The sequence below is a fragment of the Mya arenaria genome, chromosome 14 (assembly GCF_026914265.1).
Source record: "Mya arenaria isolate MELC-2E11 chromosome 14, ASM2691426v1".
NCBI classification, from domain to species: Eukaryota; Metazoa; Mollusca; class Bivalvia; order Myida; family Myidae; genus Mya; species Mya arenaria.
The window spans coordinates 60,665,818-60,686,230 of record NC_069135.1 but is presented as its reverse complement, the minus strand read 5'-3'; the positions used below and the strand labels follow the sequence as shown (position 1 = coordinate 60,686,230).

The 20,413-nt window shown below is 33.9% G+C and overlaps 1 protein-coding gene across 8 annotated transcripts in view; it reads left to right on the top strand.

Annotated features, from left to right (window-relative positions):
• Positions 1 to 17,255, top strand: part of LOC128217069 (membrane-associated guanylate kinase, WW and PDZ domain-containing protein 3-like) — a 99,814-nt gene extending 82,559 nt beyond the window's left edge. For 4 of the 8 annotated variants that reach the window (XM_052923918.1, XM_052923919.1, XM_052923916.1 and 1 more), the window contains 9 exons: positions 337 to 532; positions 1,990 to 2,097; positions 2,866 to 2,937; positions 5,557 to 5,724; positions 6,038 to 6,066; positions 7,240 to 7,356; positions 8,499 to 8,654; positions 9,641 to 9,779; positions 10,413 to 17,255. In XM_052923918.1, the coding sequence (XP_052779878.1) occupies positions 337 to 532; positions 1,990 to 2,097; positions 2,866 to 2,937; positions 5,557 to 5,724; positions 6,038 to 6,066; positions 7,240 to 7,356; positions 8,499 to 8,654; positions 9,641 to 9,779; positions 10,413 to 10,576 (1,149 nt within the window). In that variant the 3' untranslated portion in view covers positions 10,577 to 17,255. The remainder of the gene's footprint in view (positions 1 to 336; positions 533 to 1,989; positions 2,098 to 2,865; positions 2,938 to 5,556; positions 5,725 to 6,037; positions 6,067 to 7,239; positions 7,357 to 8,498; positions 8,655 to 9,640; positions 9,780 to 10,412) is intronic. The other 4 variants (XM_052923924.1, XM_052923920.1, XM_052923917.1 and 1 more) reach the window with 3 other exon arrangements.
• Positions 17,256 to 20,413: the final 3,158 nt, after the last annotated feature.

Below are 20,413 nucleotides of genomic sequence, written 5' to 3'. Positions count from 1 at the left end.
TGAATTGATGCCATCTAGTTTTAACTATATTGTTGTTAGAATTAACCCCCCAATTTGCGTCAAACCCTCAGAAGAGCTTCTCAAAAGCCAGTTTTGTCCGCCAAACCCCTCGATGAAATGGGTTCAGCTCTATAGCTGTCATGCCAATCACATCCCTGCTTGTCTTACCATTTAACAAAAGTGATAAAGAAGTTTAAAGTTTGTGTCATTAATAGTTTGTGTTTTGGAATTATGAAAATTCAGAAATGTGCTGCTCACCTTTCAGAATCTTCTTGTTACTTTTATTTTAGTGAAATGAATGGTGCCATTATAACTTTATTGCTGCCTTTTCCATAGGTTGCTGTGGGCCACATTGTGCCAGGAGGTGCAGCTGACATCGATGGTCGACTGCGGACGCACGATGAAATACTGTTCTGCGATGGTGTGTGCGTGATTAACGCCTCACATCACAAAGTGGTACAACTGATGGGTAACGCGAGCCAACGAGGGCAAGTGTCACTGGGCGTACGACGTAGAATCGCTCCATATTCAGGTAAAATCAGTGTAAAATTTCCGTATTAAATAGAGTCACATGGTTCTCAATTAAATCCGTAAATTGACAGAGTGGTCTAGTGGTTATAAGTTTTTTGCCTCTCTCCCAAGAGATTATGGGTTTGATCATAACCAGCAAGAAATTCTCATGGCCTTAAATGTGTACAAGAATGTGATCCGTCTGCAGATTTCTGCTGATCCAATGGCTCCAGAGATCCAAAAATAAAGAATAAATTTAAAAAAACTAATTGATTGAAAAAGTCAACTGATTGTGTTTGTTTTGAACTTCCTTTGTTGTCAGTTGTTGATATTCTTGTTTGCTTTCAATTTAAACCCAGGAAAGCCCTCAAAGGAGCTTCTAAAAAGCCAGTTCAGATTTCTGTGGCAGGGTTTTTTGCACACTTTAATCCCTAATGGAGGCCTAAAGTGAGCCCCTAAGCCCTCGCCGAAATGGTTTTAGCCGTTTAGCTGTCCATCAATCACATTCCTGTTGAAAAACAACACCAGTAACTAGGTTTATACTCATATCAGGTTCAACTGTCTTCACAATTGAGTTAAAATAAACCAAACTGAAAAATATTTGTCTAAAATGCAAATTTTAGGAAAACTACGAGTCAGCCCATTCTTTAACATGATTTGATTAAAAAAAATGACTCCAAAAGCAAAAAAGTTTGTTAACTCTTGTCAAAGTAAGCTGGTGGGCACACATGTAAAATGTCACCTGGAACTATTGACTGTGTTTAAAGTAAACAAGTCAGTTCTGGTACATATGTAAAATGTCACTTCAAGCTATTGACAATAATAAAAGTATACCAGCTGCATGTATGGGGAATCCCAGAATCCCAGAGTCATTAGAATCAAAGAGTTTGATTGGAGTGTAAAAATAACTGCTCTATGAACTGAATGGAATCACTGATGCATGTCCAAGGATAAGAATTATATCGAATATGGCCCCTGATGTGGTATTGACTCGATGATAATCAAGTATAAGTGATCACTATTTGAATTGTTAGTTGATGTAATATTAGATGGTAGTAGTAATGTTTTTTGACCTGGGAGGTTGTATTCCACTGTTTTGCAGACTGGCTTTCACGAGGCGCGAGCTTCTTGATTCCAATCACAGTTCTAATGACCCTTTTATTATAGTTATACACAACTGGTGCAAATGTCTAAGAAGACACAGTATAACATCATAAAAAAAATAAAAAATTAATGGCACAATATTTCTTCTGACATCATTTAACATGGCGCAGTGATACTTATAATGACGTGAAGTCATCAGACTGCAGAATACGACAGTATTTTCTTTATATGCGTGTATTTTCTCCCTTAGCGCCCTTTTTATGATTTATATCTCCATCATAATTTATTCTTTTTTTTTCTTTTTTTTTTATCATATTAATTAAATCAATATAAAGTTAAACCAAATTTTAATGTATTTTTGTAAACAATTTTCAGATAACTATCCGTATGATGTCATCGTAAATCGCCGAGAAAACGAGGGTTTTGGTTTTGTAATTATTTCTTCGGTGACGAAGGCGGGGTCTACGATAGGTGAGTTCATTGGTACGTGTCACCGCTTTTCTTCCTTATTTTATCCAATCACAGAAAGTGTAACATTCTTTTATCCAATCGTATCGATTGTATCATGTACTCCTTTCCAAATGATGCTAAAACAATGTGTAATATAATAAAAAATGTGCCAGTAAAATGGCTATAAATCATATTGTTTACAAAATGCGAAATTAAAGACATGTAGAAAAAAATAAATAAGAAATGCATTTCTTCAATGTTAATCTTTTGCTATTTATATAAATTTTGTGTCTTAAATCATTTTTTAATTATAAATGTGTTTAAATAATTCTTTATCATCTATGAAGTGGAATTAGTTTGGGAGCAATTTTCAGTTATAGCACCTTTTGGGATTTTATCTTATGCATGATTTATATTCAGACAATACTTGTTAAAATACGTTTTTATAATATTATGGTTGAAATCCATCCTAGTTGTCATGTTGCTCATATTTACATATTTCTAATTTAAAATCGAGATTGAAAACATAAGTTACTGCTATAATAAATAGCCGTAAATGACTAAAACATGATGGTTTCTGCAATTCATAACCGTTTTGCCAAAATTCCAGACTGTTGATAATTTTGATAAAGACATTCCACTTCCATGTTTTTGTTCACAACCCTAAATGAAATTTTAATGTTTCCTTTTTTATCAACCATACAAGACACCCAGGACGAATAATAAACATCTTAAAACCCCATTTTCGCACAATGATACAAAAACCTGATGAGCACGTTAAGCCATTTTCTGGGTTTTCAGAAAGGTATTCCAATTATGGTCGATTTGCTGCTGACGATATGTTCAATATTCGACATTTATATCCATGGATTGGTGAGAAATCGAGTTTTCCGATTAATCAATGTTTAATGTCACCATAGCAACCGAGAATCCCCATTGGCTGAAATTTGGCTTTTACATTAGCCTCCCTGTTGATGGGTTTTGTGACTGATTGATAGTTGTTCCTTTTTACTCCCTCGTGCCAAAAGGATTGAGTGCCACCTGCACGGACCCCTTGTTGGTCCCCGCTTATTTTGTGACCTTGAACTGTATGTGTGAGCTTTGGTAAATTGTAGTTCAAGGCTGTGTTTAAAAAACATCATAATTTCATTCAACAAAGCATGTTAATTAGTTATTTGTTCTAGTAAATACACAAAGCATGTAATTTTAGTTGGATTTATTCTCAAACAAATGATGAAAGGAGTGAGGGTTTCCAAATGATTCCCAGATTTCTCAGCATTTTTATTGCATCCAAGGCAAAAAGAATGGCCAGACGTTAGCAACTAGTAACAGATATGGTTAAATGAAATCTTAGGCGCTTAAACTGCTTCAAGTCATGATTTCAGATATGATCATGATTGTGACTCAATGTGACTCGTATAGGTTTTAAAGCTGCTGCCTTACAGATTGACCGTTTTGACAGCTTTTTTTTTTTAAGGAATGAGCCAATTTTTGCATAAATGTCTGGAAACCAGTGATATACGACTGCTGACAAAAGATCAGCTCACAATTTTTTAATATTTACGCTTGAAAATTGATGTTTTATGACAAAAAGCGTTACTAACACTTTAAGAAAAATAAGTATTTCGGCAACTTCCAAACAGTTAAGACCTGTTCCTTTGTGAGTAATCTTATTTGACTGAATCAAAACCACTGATGCTAAAATCAGCTGATTCTGAGACAAAAAATGAAAAAGTTATCCAATTGTATAATCTGTGAGAGTACAGCTTTAATAGACAACCATTCTTTGTTACACCTGAGACTGTTTTTACATCCAAGCAGCAAGTATTGCCGTTTCCATATTCTAGAAACATAAGTATGATTATGATGTAAAAAAACAACAACACATCTCCAAGTAAGCAGTTTTCCTTTTCTTGACAAGGCGACATGGTCGTAAATCTGAGGGAAGAGATATTACTGTTGCTTTTATGATAGTCATTCTTATTATCTTTATCGAATGGACTCTTGTTATTACTTCTATTTGATGCATGGAATTTCTGCGTGACGTACATGAAATTTATATGATGTTTATTAGAGAATGATCGTATTTCTTACTGCACAATTTCATGCCTCTTATTTTGCATGGAGACGTTTATTGTGTAGATTATTTGCGCAGCGGAGAAGGTGGTTCGATTGTGGTCTGTCGACATGTTTGTAAACTCCCCTACGTTGTCTTGTTGCTATGACATGAACTTGAATACAAACTGGTTTCATTATTTTTTATCCAGATGCATTGGTTTTCATATGTTCATAATTTCAAATCATACCATAGCCATTATGAAAAAGTTCATTGCCAAGGTAGCTGTTTTTACGAAAAGGAAATGCCCATATGCTAAATGTTCTTAAATGAACTGATGGTGGCTCTCATATTTTCAAGCCTCTTGTATGACTGGATTACCTTGCACTTCGTTTTTACAATCTTTCTTGTGGTCGTGTTTTTCCCTCGGATATTTGGACATCATTCTCTCATTATTTTCATCATTTTGATCTACATCAGCATCATCGTTGACATCATTGTTTTCATCATTGATGTCATCATCATCATCGTCATCATCATCATCATAGTAGTCGTCATCATCATCATCATCATCATCATCATCATTGTCGTTATTGTTGACATCATTATCCTTGTCATCATCGCCATCATCATCATCATCATCATCATCATCATCATCATCATCATCATCATCATCATCATCATCATCATCATCATCATCATCATCATTGTCATCATCATTGTCATCATCATCATCATCATCATCATCATCATCATCATCATCATCATCATCATTGTTGACCATCATCATCATCATAATCATCATCATCATCATCATCATCATCATCATCATCATCATTGTTTTCATCATCGTTTTTATTATCATTTCCATCATCTTCATTGTGGTCATCATCATCATTATCACTGGTGTCATCATCATCATCATCATCATCATCATCATCATCATCATCATCATCAATGTCAACTTGTTTCTATTTGCCTGTTAAACGCATGTTTGTACCATTGATTTCACTATTGACATATGCAGCACATTTTAGATATTCTCAGGAATAGATAGAAAATATATAGAAATATTCAAGACTAAATATTATCACACAACCATGCTGGTTAAAAAACATTATTGCGCTAAAAATATAAGATCATTAAAATTTCCACCATAAAACTTCGATAATTGACATGGATTTTGATGCTGTCCCGCTTAATGTGACTTAAAATAAACTTTTGTCCCATCGTTAAAATTCTGAACAAAATAAAAAATGATGAAATATTCATATGATATCTTACAATACCAGTGATGATTATGATTTTTTGAAAGGGTTTCCATATCAAATACACTGGAAAGTCCACCCACCTATTTATCTCCATTTTAAGTTTGGTAACTCCATCAAAAGTCCAATTACTCTAGTCAGCCTATAACATTCGCTCTTCCATGGCAGGTCGGATCTTAGAGAACAGCCCTGCAGAGCGATGTGGACAGCTGCGTGTCGGGGACCGAATTCTTGCAGTGAACGGGGTTGACATCTCGCACCTACATCATGAGGACATCGTCAACATCATCAAGGAGTCCGGGTACTCCGTCACACTCACTGTTGGCCCTCCAATAGGTGAGAAAGGTTTATTTTATCCTTTATTATACATTTGCTAAGAAATATCAAACCCTGCCAGTAAATGAGGTTGACATCAGGCATATACATCACTAGGACATCTTTAACATTATAACGTAACATTAACATTATAAAGGAGTCGGGATACTCCGTAGCTCTCACTGTTTTGCCACCGATAGGTGAGAATTGTTTAACATTGTTAAGCGCCCGCAAAGCCCATCGCCGAAATAATTTCAGCCCTTCAGCTTCTAGGTCAATCACATCTCTGCATTAAATAAACTTACAAGTTTAACATTATGTATTCTTATTTCAGATGAGTCATCAAACAATCCATCTCAGAGGGTAAGTTTTGCTGTTTTATTAGCTAGTCTATTTTTCGGGGAAATAAGGGATTGAGGTGTCATCCTTGTTGTCATCAAGGGTATGGAAAAATTGGACATAAGTCGAAAATCATTAAATATGTTGAAAACAAACTTGGTATATATGTTTCCATAAACAATACACACTTGTTTAGCATGGCCCATAAATCTTGTGTTCATCATTGATGGGGTATGCCCTCTTTTGGACTGCTAAACAGGGATGTGATTTTTTCGTGAAATTCCGCGGATCTAATGGCCCCAGGCCCCCCCCCCCCCCTCCCAAAAAAATAATAAAAATAGATAAAATCTTTATTTATTTTTAGCTGATTTAAAAAGATATTAGTGTGCTTTTGGTTGTTAGAGTTGATATCCCGGTTTGCTTCAAATTTAAAGTCAGAAGAACCCTCAAAAGAGCTTCAGAAAAGCTAGTTTTTCTTCTACGGCAGTGTGCTTTTGACCCCAAAAGTGCCCCAAGAACCCATGGCCGAAATGGTTTCAGCCCTCCAGCTGCCAGGTCAATCACATCCCTGTTAAAGAACATGCAATCATTGGAACTTCCTCTTGGTTTCGTTGTCATTCTATTGACATAGAACATTGGAAATATAAAGAGGACAGCTTATTGTTCTTTGGAAGTTGTAGCAAAAACATGCTCAATAGTTATATCCCAGAAAGTTATTCATTACATAAAACGTGAAGTTGCATGGCAATAGTTCTTCTTAAATGTAGTGCAGTTCTAGCCTTTTACAGTTTTAAACAAGAATTAAAAGGGGGAAAATAAAACAAGTACATTCAGAAGTTGAGATGCTTGTGATGGCTGTCTTTACTATAAAGTGTGGCCAGCACCCATGCATAGAAGAATTTTGTCAGTGATAGGGAATTTAGAATACAAGTGATATTACTTGTTCCATTAAAAAAATGTATTTTTGTGTCAGATGAAATTAAATTATAGAATCACATTCACAAATAGTATTGGTATATTACAGAAGAAATAACCTCTATCTTTGCTATTTTTTGTCAAATATTTGTCAACTTTTTTTCATCATGTTAAGGTCTGGGCTGGAGGAGAAATGCCCTGTTAGTCTATCCAAAGAACAAATATTTACAGAAATATTTCAACCCATATACAGTTTATGAGTTGTACTGTATATACCTACAGGGCTCCCAGAATTCTATGGTGAATGTGATGGCGACGCCGACACAGAACGACACCGACCCTCGGTACAAGTTTCCTCCGCCAAAAGACATCAACAGAATGAAAATGATCAACCAGCAGGTTTGTAAAACCCAGGGATAAAATTGAGCAAATTTTTGAATTTCGTGATTAAGCAAACAAAAATATTATGTATACTGTTTTTATCCTTTAAAACTGCACTCTCACAGATTGACCGTTTTGACAACTCTTTTTGTTGTTTTAGAATGAGCCAATTTTGCTAAATGTCTGGAAATCAGTGTTACAATTGGCTGTTGCCAAAAGATCAGATCTTAATTTTACATACTTATGCTAAAATATTATGTTTTATTGCTCAAAGTCTTAAAAACAAAAGATTTTCGGTAGTTTTTCAAACAATTGAGATCTGTTCAGTTGTGTTTTATCTTATATGACATTGATACCAAAATCAGCTGATTCTGAGACCAAAAACTAAAAAAAATGTAAAACCTGTCACTCTGTGAGAGTGCAGCTTTAAAAAAATCATTATACACCAACACAGTTGGTCTTTTTGTTGGCTATTTCTCTGTTTTTCGAACCCTTACTCGAAGCCATCCAATAAACCAGTGGAAAATATTTTAATTGAATATTCAGTGAGTTGCAAAATGCAATAAACCGCCTAATTTTTCCAGTAATGCTCTCAATTTCAAAGCAGAAATTTAACTACTCAAAAATATTGATTGGAAAAAGTGATGGTACGATATGTGCGTTAATAAAATTGCCAGTGACTAACATGGTCTGGTATATGTATTTTTTCAAAATTCAGAAATTATTAACTAAACTTAAAACATAAACAATTTCATGTTTAAAATGCTATTAACTGTTTGTGTGTAAATGAATTGTTTGGTAAACAAAGATATAAATACTGGCTAGGGTTTGTTGCCATGAAAAAAAAGTAGTTTTTAAAGGCACTATACACCAGATTGGCACCAAAAAAAGTTTTTTCTGTACCGAATCTCAAGACAATTATTTAATAAAATGTTTTACTCTTTGATATCATAATTTTAAAAACAATACCAAAATGTAAACAAACAAAAAAAAACGAGTTGGAAATCGGGTTCGAAGCGGTGTCGCAGTTCAGTTAACATATTGCCAGCTGCGACATTCCCACAGATTTTAGACCTTTGAAGTTGTGAATAAATCCCATATTGAAACATAGAGGCTCCATATCAATTTGTAATGGTCTTTTTAACTTTCCTCTCTTACAGGAGATACCAGAGGGCACGCTCTACATAGTCGACCTAAATCGAGGCAATCGGGGATTTGGTTTCTCCATCAGGGGAGGTCAGGAGTTCAACAGTATGCCGCTGTTTGTGTTGCGGATAGCAGAAGGAGGTGCTGCTGACGTCGACAAGAGATTAAGGGTCAGTGGGGGGAAATTGATTGCAAAATTTGATGCATTAATTGTGATTTTACAAAATAATTATTTGACATGTAGCCAAGCTGTCTTGATTTGAATATTGATAACAGTTTAACTATGAATAATAAAGGTAATCGTCCTGGTCCTGAACAGACAATTTATGGCATCACTGAATATTTGGCCAAAAGAATGTTTTTGTGAAAAATGAGTTATAGAAAGATTTTCGTAGTGTACTTGTGTAGTTTAATCTATATGAAGTTGTGAGGTTTTTGTTTTACAAAACAAATCTTTTGACTCTTGATAGGACAATAGTATTCATAACAGTTTAACATACCATATGACATGAAGCCTGGTATAAATATTCATAATGGTTGAACCAATGAAAATAGGGAAAATGAATATTCATTACTGTTTAACATGCCATATGACATGAAGCCTGGAATAAATATTCATAACGGTTGAACCAATGAAAATAGGAAAATGAATATTCATTACTGTTTAACCAATGAAAAATAAATATATTTATAACCATTAAATCAATGAAAAGATGAAATATGAATATTCATTACTGTTGATGGGTATAAATATTCATAACTGTTTAACCAATGAAAAGAGGGGATATGAATATTCATAACATATTGAACCAATGAAAAGATGGGATATGAATATTCATAACTGTTGAACCAATGAAAAGTTGGGATATGAATATTCATAATCGTTGATCCAATGAAAAAATGGAAAATGAATATTCAAAACCATTAAACCAAGGAAAAAATGGAATATAAATATTCAAAACCATTAAACCAAGGAAAAGACGGGATATGAATATTCAAAACCATTAAACCATGGAAAAGATGGGATATGAATATTCAAAACCACTAAACCAAGGAAAAGATGGCGTATGAATGTTAATAATTGTTGAACCAATGAAAAATATGGAATGTGCGGTGGACTGAAGAAGTTTCATCAAGCGTAATGTATTCTTCACAGGTTGGTGACCAGCTGCTCGAGATAAACGGCTACAACACGGAGACCATGACACACTCTGATGCCATCGACATCATACAGAATGGTGGGCCTTCATTACGGCTGCTTGCCCGACGGACAGGAAAGCCGCCGCCTGGCTTTGGTAAGATTTGTAAGCAAATGGATGTCTTTAGATTTAGATTGCATGGACTTACTCTGTTTTTGTTTTTTTTAATAATAGGCAGTATTATGAAGTATTATTAAGATGTGAAGATGGTTTGGTAATTATGATTCAAGGCTTGATTATTGAAAAGAATTAATAGTAATAGTATAGAAATGAAAATGACTTGATTATAAACATTATTTGTTCAATATGGCTTGGTTTAAAAGTCTCTGCAGGTTAGTAATAGATAGATGACATGAAGTAATATCTTGATGATTAAGGTTGGGTCGAATGAGCGTAGCGAAAAAGCCCTTCTTAGTTGTAAAGATGTTACTTCAGGTCATCTGACTGACTAAGAATATAACCTCTTTGCTGACACATTTTGGTGGAATTTCAAACACGCCGAAAGTTGAAATTCTTAATGATTAAGCCTAACTTAATGATTGACTATCCGCAATTTCATTGGTGGAAAAATAAGGTTTTATTCTAATTATAGACATACATATACATGTATATAATGATACCAATTTCTTTTCTAATGAAATTCACACGAAATTGCTAGTGATGTTGTCTACTGAGTGTAAGAGCTCCAGCAACTTTGCAAATGTATCATCTCTATGTTGTAAATTGTAGAGCCGTCCCCCACCCCTGGCGCACGCTACCCACAAGGGGGCCCGATGAGTAACGGCCCTATTGGTCAGAGTTCCCCGTACCTTGGGCGTCGAAACATCAACTTTGACAGGGACGACCCGGTCTACTACAACCAATCATCAAGCAGAACATACCTGAACAATTGAGGATTATTGTAAGGATTGTGAGAAAGGTATAAATAACAAGAAGTATCACTGGGCTTATCAGCTAGTACGGATGTTTGAAGGAATGATATTTGGATTTTCGATTGTTTGAAGTAGAAAATTCACAGTGAATGGTTTGTGAAGATCGAACCCATCCAGCTGAGCCACTGGTGCAGCTGAAAGATTGAAAAGTCACCTTGCATTTTGTGTGTACCAGCTGCTGTGGAAGTGACGTTGTATGGTATTTGAAGGATTCACACTGTTAAAAAGATCACCTAGAATGGGTCCTCAAGAACTGCGGAATGTTAGTGCTATAAGATCCAAGAACTGATGAAATTTCATGGTAGAATATCAAGATCCAGTTGTGGAAATTTCATGGTATTATATCAAGATCCAGCTGTGGAAATTTCATGGTAAAATATCAAGACGGTCAACACATTGAGAAAGATCACCTAGAATTGACCCTCAAGAGCTGTGGAAATTTGATGGTATAATATCAAGAGGGTTTGCACTGCAATAGATGGGTTATTCACAGAAAGGATGTTTTCAAGATCGTCCACTAATCTGGTGTACAACAGAGATGAAACGTGGAGAGGAATTCAATGTGCTTTCACTGTATGACCTTCGTGTCGTACCGTTATGTGATGAACTGGGTGTTGCTTGTTATAACCAGGGGGACTGTGCATGAGTAATACACCGTCACAATGTACAGGGTACAGAGAAGTTCTTAGACAAGCTTGGTTAATTAAAAAGAAAAAAAAACATTTTTGGAACTTAGGGGGTTCTATAGCATTGAAAAAAAAACTTGATTGATAGATATCAATTTCTTGCAATATTGGGTGTTTACCTTATGAATGTAATCAAATCATTTTCATATAAGCAGCAAGGTACATTTCCAACTGAACATGATTTTTTATCATGATGAATTTGATACTCATAAATCATTTTAATATCAGCTCCCTTTTTTTAAGATAACAAAATATATTTGTCAAGTCAAAAATGTGAAATAAAATATTTTTGTCCAGTAAAAAAGGTGAAATAAAATATATTTGTCAAGTCAAAAAAGTGAACTAAATATGTTTGTCATGTCGAAAGTGTGAAATAAAATATATATTTGTCAAGTCGGATATGTGAAATAAAAAGCGTAGATGCTTTTGCTGAAAAAATAAACACTGTTTGTGTGGTCACTGGTTGTAGATGACGGTTTACGGTGGAAAACTGCTTAATTGCTGTGCCATCGGTTAATTGTGATGATTTTATCAATGATATTACACTTTTATACTTTATCAAGTCATTCAACATAAGTAGAGATGTCCATGTCTTTTTTTTGTTTTATTTTATGTTGCATTATTATAACTATAGTTTAGTCAAATCACTAGTTTAGAGAGATAAGTTTAAATACTTTAAGAATTATTGATAGAGAGATCATTTTAAAGCTGCACTCTCACAGATATACCATTTTTACAACTTTTTTATTTTTTGTCTTGGAAAGAGCAAATTTTTGCATAAATATCTGCAAACTAATGATATAAGATTGCTGACAAAAAATCAGATTGTAAATTTTCATATTTCCGTTCGAGAATTAATGTTTTATGGCTTTAACCGTTACTAACGGTTTAAGAATAATGCACAAAACATCAATTTTTTAACTTAAATAAAAAAAATATGCGATCTGATTTTTGTCAGCAGTCTTATATAACTGGTTTCCATGGATTTTTTGCAAAAAATGGCTCACTCCAAGACAAAAAATAAAAAAGTTGTAAAAACGTTCAATCTGTGAGAGTGCAGCTTTAAGGATTGGAAAATATAGCACGTTTACATTTTTTCCGATAAAAAATAATGGTTGTAATCATGATTGTGATAATAAAGCCTAAAATTAATGTCAGTCATATATATAAGGATTTTCATGAAACTTTGGTAAAATGTTCACCTTATAGAGTCAAAACCCACAATCTGCTCCATATAACCGACTGTCTAGTTTTGATCTTAAGAGAGTTGTTGTTTTTATTTTACTTTCACAAGTTGAGTAGATATTCTAAATTTTAGTATACGGTTGTTTTTATTTTTTTAGCTTAATGGTACTTTGAAACACATACATAAATTTCAGTATTAGACCATAATTCATATTAATTGTGCATTACAAGTTCATCTTTTCTAACAAACAATGGAGTATGTTTGCGGTCCTGTAAAATATGCAAACTTAACATTGTGATAATGTGCAAAATTATTTTTAACACTTGAAACATTTTAGTTTGGAGAGATTGTGAAGAACCGTGTAAGTGTAGTTACACTTGTGTATGTGTAGTTACACTTGTGCATGTGTAGTTACACTTGTGTATGTGTAGTTACACTTGTGCATGTGTAGTTACACTTGTGCATGTGTATTTACGCTTGTGCATGCGTAGTTACACTTGTGCTTGTGTAGTTACACTTGTGTATGTGTAGTTACACTTGTGCAAGTAACACACATACACACACAAGTAGCAGTTGGCAACCTCTCTGTTGATAGTTACCGACATTGCTTTACATGAGCATATCTGTGTTACCTATTTGGCATGCCAGTAATATTTTGTTATAACTTATTCAACTGTTTTTTAACTGAATGATGTTTTCGGGGGAATTGAATGTTAAACTGTATTATCTGCTGGATGAATTATACTTAGTAATACAGTTTTATATTCAACCCATGAATTGTGACTGTCACCACATAATGAATTTCAGGTCAATAATTTATTGTCTGACTATAATTTTCTATTCGACCCTTGAGTTGTTTTACCACATGTAAATTTAAGAGTCAAGTCAATATTTTTGTGTCTGACTATGATTTTAGGTGTAGAGAATTAATGTGTATTACCTTGCTAAATGAATTTTTTTTTGCAGTTTTGAATTTATTTTTACAGCGAAATTATTGATGTCTTTTTTTAGAAATTATTTGAACTGTTATTCTCTGACAGTTGCATGCCTTTTAAAAGTTTTTTTTTATTTTACGATCAATAGTAATGTTGCCTGCAATGTTTGGGAGACATTTAGAGATAACTTTGTCCGGCGTCCACATCATGTTTCTTAAGTTTCGGATAATTAACTGTAGAAAAACTTGCGCAGAGTCTTCAAACTTGGTATAGAAAATTGCCATGATCAGTAGGTGACACTACTCACCTAAAAAGTGACCCTTATTGAATTAAGGGGCAAAGGTCAAGGTCACCTTCACTAAAAAGACTAAAATAGACACTCTGGACAGACGACACATCTTATGCGTGGAATTCTAGTAAATTTTATGCTTATAGTGTGTGCCTATAGAATATCCAAAACAACGCCACCACCCAAAGTGCTTTAACTGGATTTTTTTAAATTTAGCCAGATTTAACAATGGTTTGTGTATGATTACAAGTATAAATGCTATACAAGTATTATTAGTTTTCAGTATGAATAAGAAATTTGCTTTTAACATCTAAAAAATTAATGCTGGGCAAGTAGAGAGACATTTGCGCCAACACTATTCGTGCCTGGCGTAAAAAATAAATTGCTTGTAACATATGGTACTTACAATAAATGAAGCATAGAGATTTTGGCCCCAACGCTATTTGTACCTGGCTAATTCGATAAAATAACTATTTCTTGTTTACCATACTTTGATTCTTAAACTTCTTCCATTTTTTTTTAAATTTTAACCAGACATTTTCATAAAACTATAAAATCGGATATAATTATGTGTTTGTTTTCATACCAGGTATTTTTGCTAATAAGACAGATTTTCAAAATTCAATATGACCCATTTAACCTTGTTGCGATTTGTCGATTGAGTCTTCATTATTACCAAAAGTATTCTCATGATAAAAGTGGTTTTCATCCCTTGAAATATATCATTCTATGAAAATTATATCATAACAAATATCTATCAAGAGCCATCATCATCATTCATAAATTTACTGATTTAATTCATTTTGTTTTTTGGTTGTGTAATTTTGTTTTGGTTGTGTAATTTTGTCATGACGTCTTAGTTTGTTATAATGGTCATCTTAGGTTGATTAATTTGATTAAGTGTTGTGAAAATTATGCTTATTGGAACTGAAATTTGTCATACAATTTCAGAAACCAAGTAAAATTTCTTTCACATTTCTGCCAATATTCGGATTTTTAAATCTGAATAATGTTATTGTCCATTTTTTTTCTGTGGCAGCGTTATTATTGTGCAATTATTTTTTGGCCAACCAGAAAAAAAATTCTCATTTTTTAAGAAATATGTTTGATTTTAGAAAATGTTGATGCCATAATCAATGCATTCCAGCTGTTAGGCACATTTTCCGAGACATACGAAAATCACTGCTTGTATTCTTGATGAAATAGCTCCCAGGGGCAATGTTAACAGACAGTCCCAAGTCTGAGTTCAGACTTAAATGGTAAAACTGTAAATGTTCATATCATTGTATCTCTCTTTCTAGTTTAGTTTTGATGAAAGAATGAAATAAAGATGATTCTTTGTAATTAATAAAAGTGCTTTTTTCTGAGTCAGACTCTACCATTCAATCAGGGGTTAAATTTTAAAACAAATACTCAAGATAAAAAAGTAAAGAGGATTTCATAAAAAAAATGTATAGACTCAGACTAGAGACTGTTCATAATTATAAGCCCTGCACCCTGCACTATAAGAAAAACAAACCTCTACTACAGGGATGTGATTTGTCCGTGGAATCGCAGAATTCCGCGAGGCTAATGCCCCCCCCCCCCCCCCCCCCCAAGAAAAAAAAAATAAAAAAAATTAGATGATTAAGAGATACTTGTGTGCTTTTGGTTGTAAGAGTTAATATCCCAGTTTGCTTCAAATTTAAAGCCAGAAGAACTCCCCAAACAGCTTCTAAAAAGCCAGTTTTTCTTCCACAGCAGTGTGCTTTTGACCCCTAAAAGTGCCCCAAGAACCCATGGCCAAAACAGTTTCAGCCCTCCAGCTGCCAGGTCAATCACATCCCTTCTCTAGATTAAGAACAGAAAAAGTCATATTTGGTCTTGTTTTTATATGCCTTGTCTTTAATGTTGTCATTCTTAAGTTAATCCAAAGGATTTAAAATCATGCACTTATTTTTGTGATCAGCACTTAACATTCTCTTAATTTGTTAAAAAGCTACATGTATGTTGTTATTTTGCATGGTTACTGACGGTGGCTGAGAATTGTTGGTAAATTGTTTAATAGATTGATTTTCATGTTTGTAATATGTGATTCAAATTGTATTTAGACATGAATTTAGTTGAAGATAGAAGTTATGGTAATTATGCAAGTTATTTAAATTTCCTAAACGTTAATATACACAAATGTTAACAGGATTAAGCAATACAATTATTTCATGAACTTGATGAATGATTCTTGTATTAGAAATATTTTACATGTGTATTATATAAGCATTGTTAATTGAGGACATAGATGTATTTTCGTAAGTTTTGAAACTGAATGATGATATAATCTTGTGCCTGGTATTTCATCTGTAGTTATTTATTCTAGACTTCCATATTCATGAGTCGACTTGCATTGTCGATATTTGGTGTTTTTGCTATGTCGATATTTGGTTTTTTTGCTATGTCGATATTTGGTGTTTTTGCTATGTCGATATTTAGTGTTTACGCTCTGTCGATATTAAGTGTTTACACTCTGTCTATATTTAGTGTTTACGCTTTGTCGATATTTAGTGTTTACACTATATCGATATTTAGTGTTTAAGCGCTGTCGATATTTAGTGTTTACGCTTTGTCGATATTTAGTATTAACTTCTGTGGATATTTAGTGTTTAATTAAGCTTATGCCTCCCCGCCAATGGATAATCGGAAGGATTCATATTCAATCGAAGGTGTTTGAGGTAAACAACTGCCAAATTTCCTTTGTTTTATTAGGGATGTATAGAACTCAACACATGCTTCCTGGATAGTAGAGGCGATTGTGGTCACAATAAGTTATTTATTTTTTGTGTTACTCTACTATTAATTCGGCAGCCGAGCTGCGCCCGTATTAATTATGTTGAATTAATAGTTACAGCAATATATTAACTATAACAAATACTTAAAGACAAGTCACATTTTTGTGATTTGTTTATTGTAGCAATCTGTAACTCATTTAGAAACTCCCAAAATTAAATTGTCATTTTTCAAATGAAATTAATGAAAGCTGGGACATTTTATGCACAAATATTACATGTACTTGTATGGAAGTCATGTATATTTAAAAGGTTAAGACAATTATTTGTAAAATAGACTTATTAATTAATAATCATATGTAAATAGGCAACATATGTACGGTACATATATAACAAACATATGGTATATATTTCATATCATTATTTTTGGAAGTACTTTCATTCATGTATTCCACTCCCACATGTGTATTATATAACATAAAAATGGTTTTGTGTATTATTATAGTCTGTCTTTAGAATTGTTTTAACGAGTGTATAAATTAAATTCCTCAATTTCATTTGAATCTAACTAAGTTTATTTGCATGTGATGTGTGCTTATATTATTCAGTATCAGTTGGGCGAATAAAAGTTGTCTGTTTGATTTTAATCAAATTTCATTGCTTTGCGTGTGAAAAGCTTAGTTATTTTGAATGTTAAAAAGAGGAATTTTTCTCGTGTACATTATATACAAAGTGAAGATTTTGTACAGAAAATATATATATATTAAAAATGACAGAAATATGAAGATGAGTTTGTTTAATATGTCTTATGAGACTGCCTCTCACTCAAGATTAGGGAGTGATCTGTGAACACTGTTAGTAAGTATCTCATGCCCTCAAGTTGAGTAGCGCTCAAGTCAAGTAGCCCTCAAGTTGAGTAGCCCTCAAGTCGAGTAGCCCTCAAGTTGAGAGGCTGAAGTTGAGTAGCCCTCAAGTCAAGTAGCACTCAAGTCAAGTAGCCTCAAGTCGAGTAGCGCTCTAGTCAAGTAGCACTCGAGTCGAGTAGTGCTCTAGTCAAGTAGCCCTCAAGTCAAGTAGCGCTAAGGTCCTAGTCAAGTAGCCCTCAAGTTGAGAAGGACTCATGTGAAGAAGCCTCCAGTCGATTAGCCCTCAAGTCAAGAGCACTCGCAAACTTGCCTAGTGAACACTACTGGAGACTACGATAAATACCAAGGGATTAAGTAATTGGAAGAACACATTTTATAATTTATTATACAAAGTATTCACATTTTGGTTGAGAAAAGATTTCATAAATATATGCCAAATGCTTCATGATGTACAAGTGTGCATGTATATCGTTACTTGAGAAAAACATTGCAACCAAAACAAAATACACCAGGACAAACATTTTGCATTGGTTTTCAATGTTAATATTGTCTGAACCAAGGGACCTCCAAACACGAGTTGCAATTTTATTTGTTTGAACAAGATGAAGCACTGCTCTAATATTATAGATGATTTATCGTGGGCAGGCTCAATTTGTCAAGTATCCTCTCATGAGAATACAAATGTATTAATTTCAATAGTTTCATGTGTGTTGCTCACAATAGAGGCCGCAATTTGTTTAATGCAAATTTAATGTTAGGATAAATAAAAACAAAAACTGTTACTGTTCACTCCATTTGACAGCATTTCACGCCATTTGACAGCAGTAAGAGGTGTGTGATGTATCAAGGGCCTTGAATGTCCACAGCCACAACAGGCTATGACCGTGATATGGCAGGTGGGAAACGTTTTGAAGCATTGAAGTTAGTGAATATTTCCATAAAATTAAAATTTTCAACTAAGGCTCTTATTCAGTTTTTTTACCTTTTTAAGCATGATCAAAAAAAGATCAATAAAGCTTCAAGGTCCAATCAAAAATTTGTACAACACATATAATGGTTTGTTTTTCATTTTTTGACAAAGAAACAGTTTAATTTGAAATGGCATGATATTGACTTCAAACAAATGGTACAGGCCGGTATTCAAAAAACATCTCAAGTGTTTTAACATGAAAGTATGTATTTTGAATCAAATCGATGATAAATGAGCATTTCAGATATTATGAAGTAATTATATCATACTGTAACTGAGATACTTAAGAAAATGACTTCCGTTAGGAAATGACCCAAAGCTGCACTCTCACAGATTGAACGTTTTGACAACTTTTTAATTTTTTGTCTTGAAACAAGCCATTTTTTGCGAAAATCCATGGAAACCAGTTATAGAAGACTGCTGACAAAAAATTAGATCGCAGATTTTTATATTTAAGTTTAAAAATTGATGTTTTATAAATTTTTGGACGGAAATATGAAAACCTGCGATCTAATCTTTTGTCAGCAATCTTATATCATCGGTTTGCAGATATTTACGCAAAAATTTGCTCTTTCCAAGACAAATAATAAAAAAGTTGTAAAAATGGTAAATGGTGAGAGTGCAGCTTTAAGATGTCTTATGAATACCGCCTAAGAACTTTTGTCCTCTTATGGTTTGTATACAAACAATTCACAAACTGAAATAATTGCAAAAACAACTGGAACATCGTATATGTGTTACAAATTATGTATTATAATTTATTTTCATACATATATAATGGACGTTCTTTTATAAGTAAGAACAAATCACCAAAACTGATAAATACCCATAAAGACAATGGCAAGAACGTGCTCACCTGGTTTATCATTGCTATTAAATAGAAAGCCCAAACCGGCATTCTACTTACTGTATATCTAGATAGAAACTGTTTTTGACATTATTTTGTGTCTAAAAACAAAATGTTGATGCACATAGAAAACAGCATTGAGTTGCTTAACACTTCATTTTTGCACGATTTTAAAATACAACAAAATTCTATGCAACCGCATGTAAGCTGGAAGCATAGCCTCTACGAGGTATGTTCGGAAAGTTCCCGGACTGTACTAATAACTTTGTTATTTTTTAAGGTAGAGCTTTGAAACTTCGGTCAAGTTGAGACACATATATATTCATTTTGATAATTAGCGGACATTCGCCTAAGTAAATACATTCTAAAAATATTGTATCCATAGCAACATAATATTTGCTGTTGTGGAGCAAGCCTTATATATTCCTATAATGTTCACATTAAACGCATTTTGTAACGTTAAAAAACACGGAAAACATCATCTTGACGTCGAAGCACAACATGATGTCATTAGTAAAATACGCATGAGATCATTTGAGCAGACACCGCCTCACATAACAAAAACCATAACAGCTGTTTTTGAGTGGCACAGACGCTTTAAGGAGGGTGCGAGTCAATATCCGACGACAAGAGATGAGGGAGGAGCACGCCCCCTACAGCCCAGACCTTGCGCCACTTGATTTTGCGCTCATTCCCGGCCGTCAAAGCCCAGGTACGCGGAATCTGATTTGACGATCTCGAGAGCCTACGTTGTCACGTGCAGACAATAATGTCTTCATTTGATAAACAATGGTTTCAAACTGTTTACACATCATGGGTCAGGAGACATGAACGTTGCGTGCAAGCACATGGCCGCTATTTCGAGAAAGAGTAAACTGAATTGACGTTGACGTTATAAATTTTAACGTCGGGTTGCTCCGCCATATCGTTGGTACATGTTTTAAATTTATTGTAACTTTTTTACTGTTACATGTATGGAATCGAAATTTTAGAGTGATATGGAATAATAGATGTAGTAAATCCGTACTTAGTTTCATTAGAATACAATGAGCCTTTCAAAAGGAATGCGTTCAGTCCGGGAACTTTCCGAACATACCTCGTAGAAATAGATTCAGATTGTTGCTTAAGTACGGAATTCTCTGACAAAGCTTTACATCCTCCAACCCTCTCCTTCATAAATACGACTTTTAACCCCCCCCCCCCCCCATAATCTCACATGTCAGCTATATTTCTGTAAGGTTATACAACAATGGGGGTTAA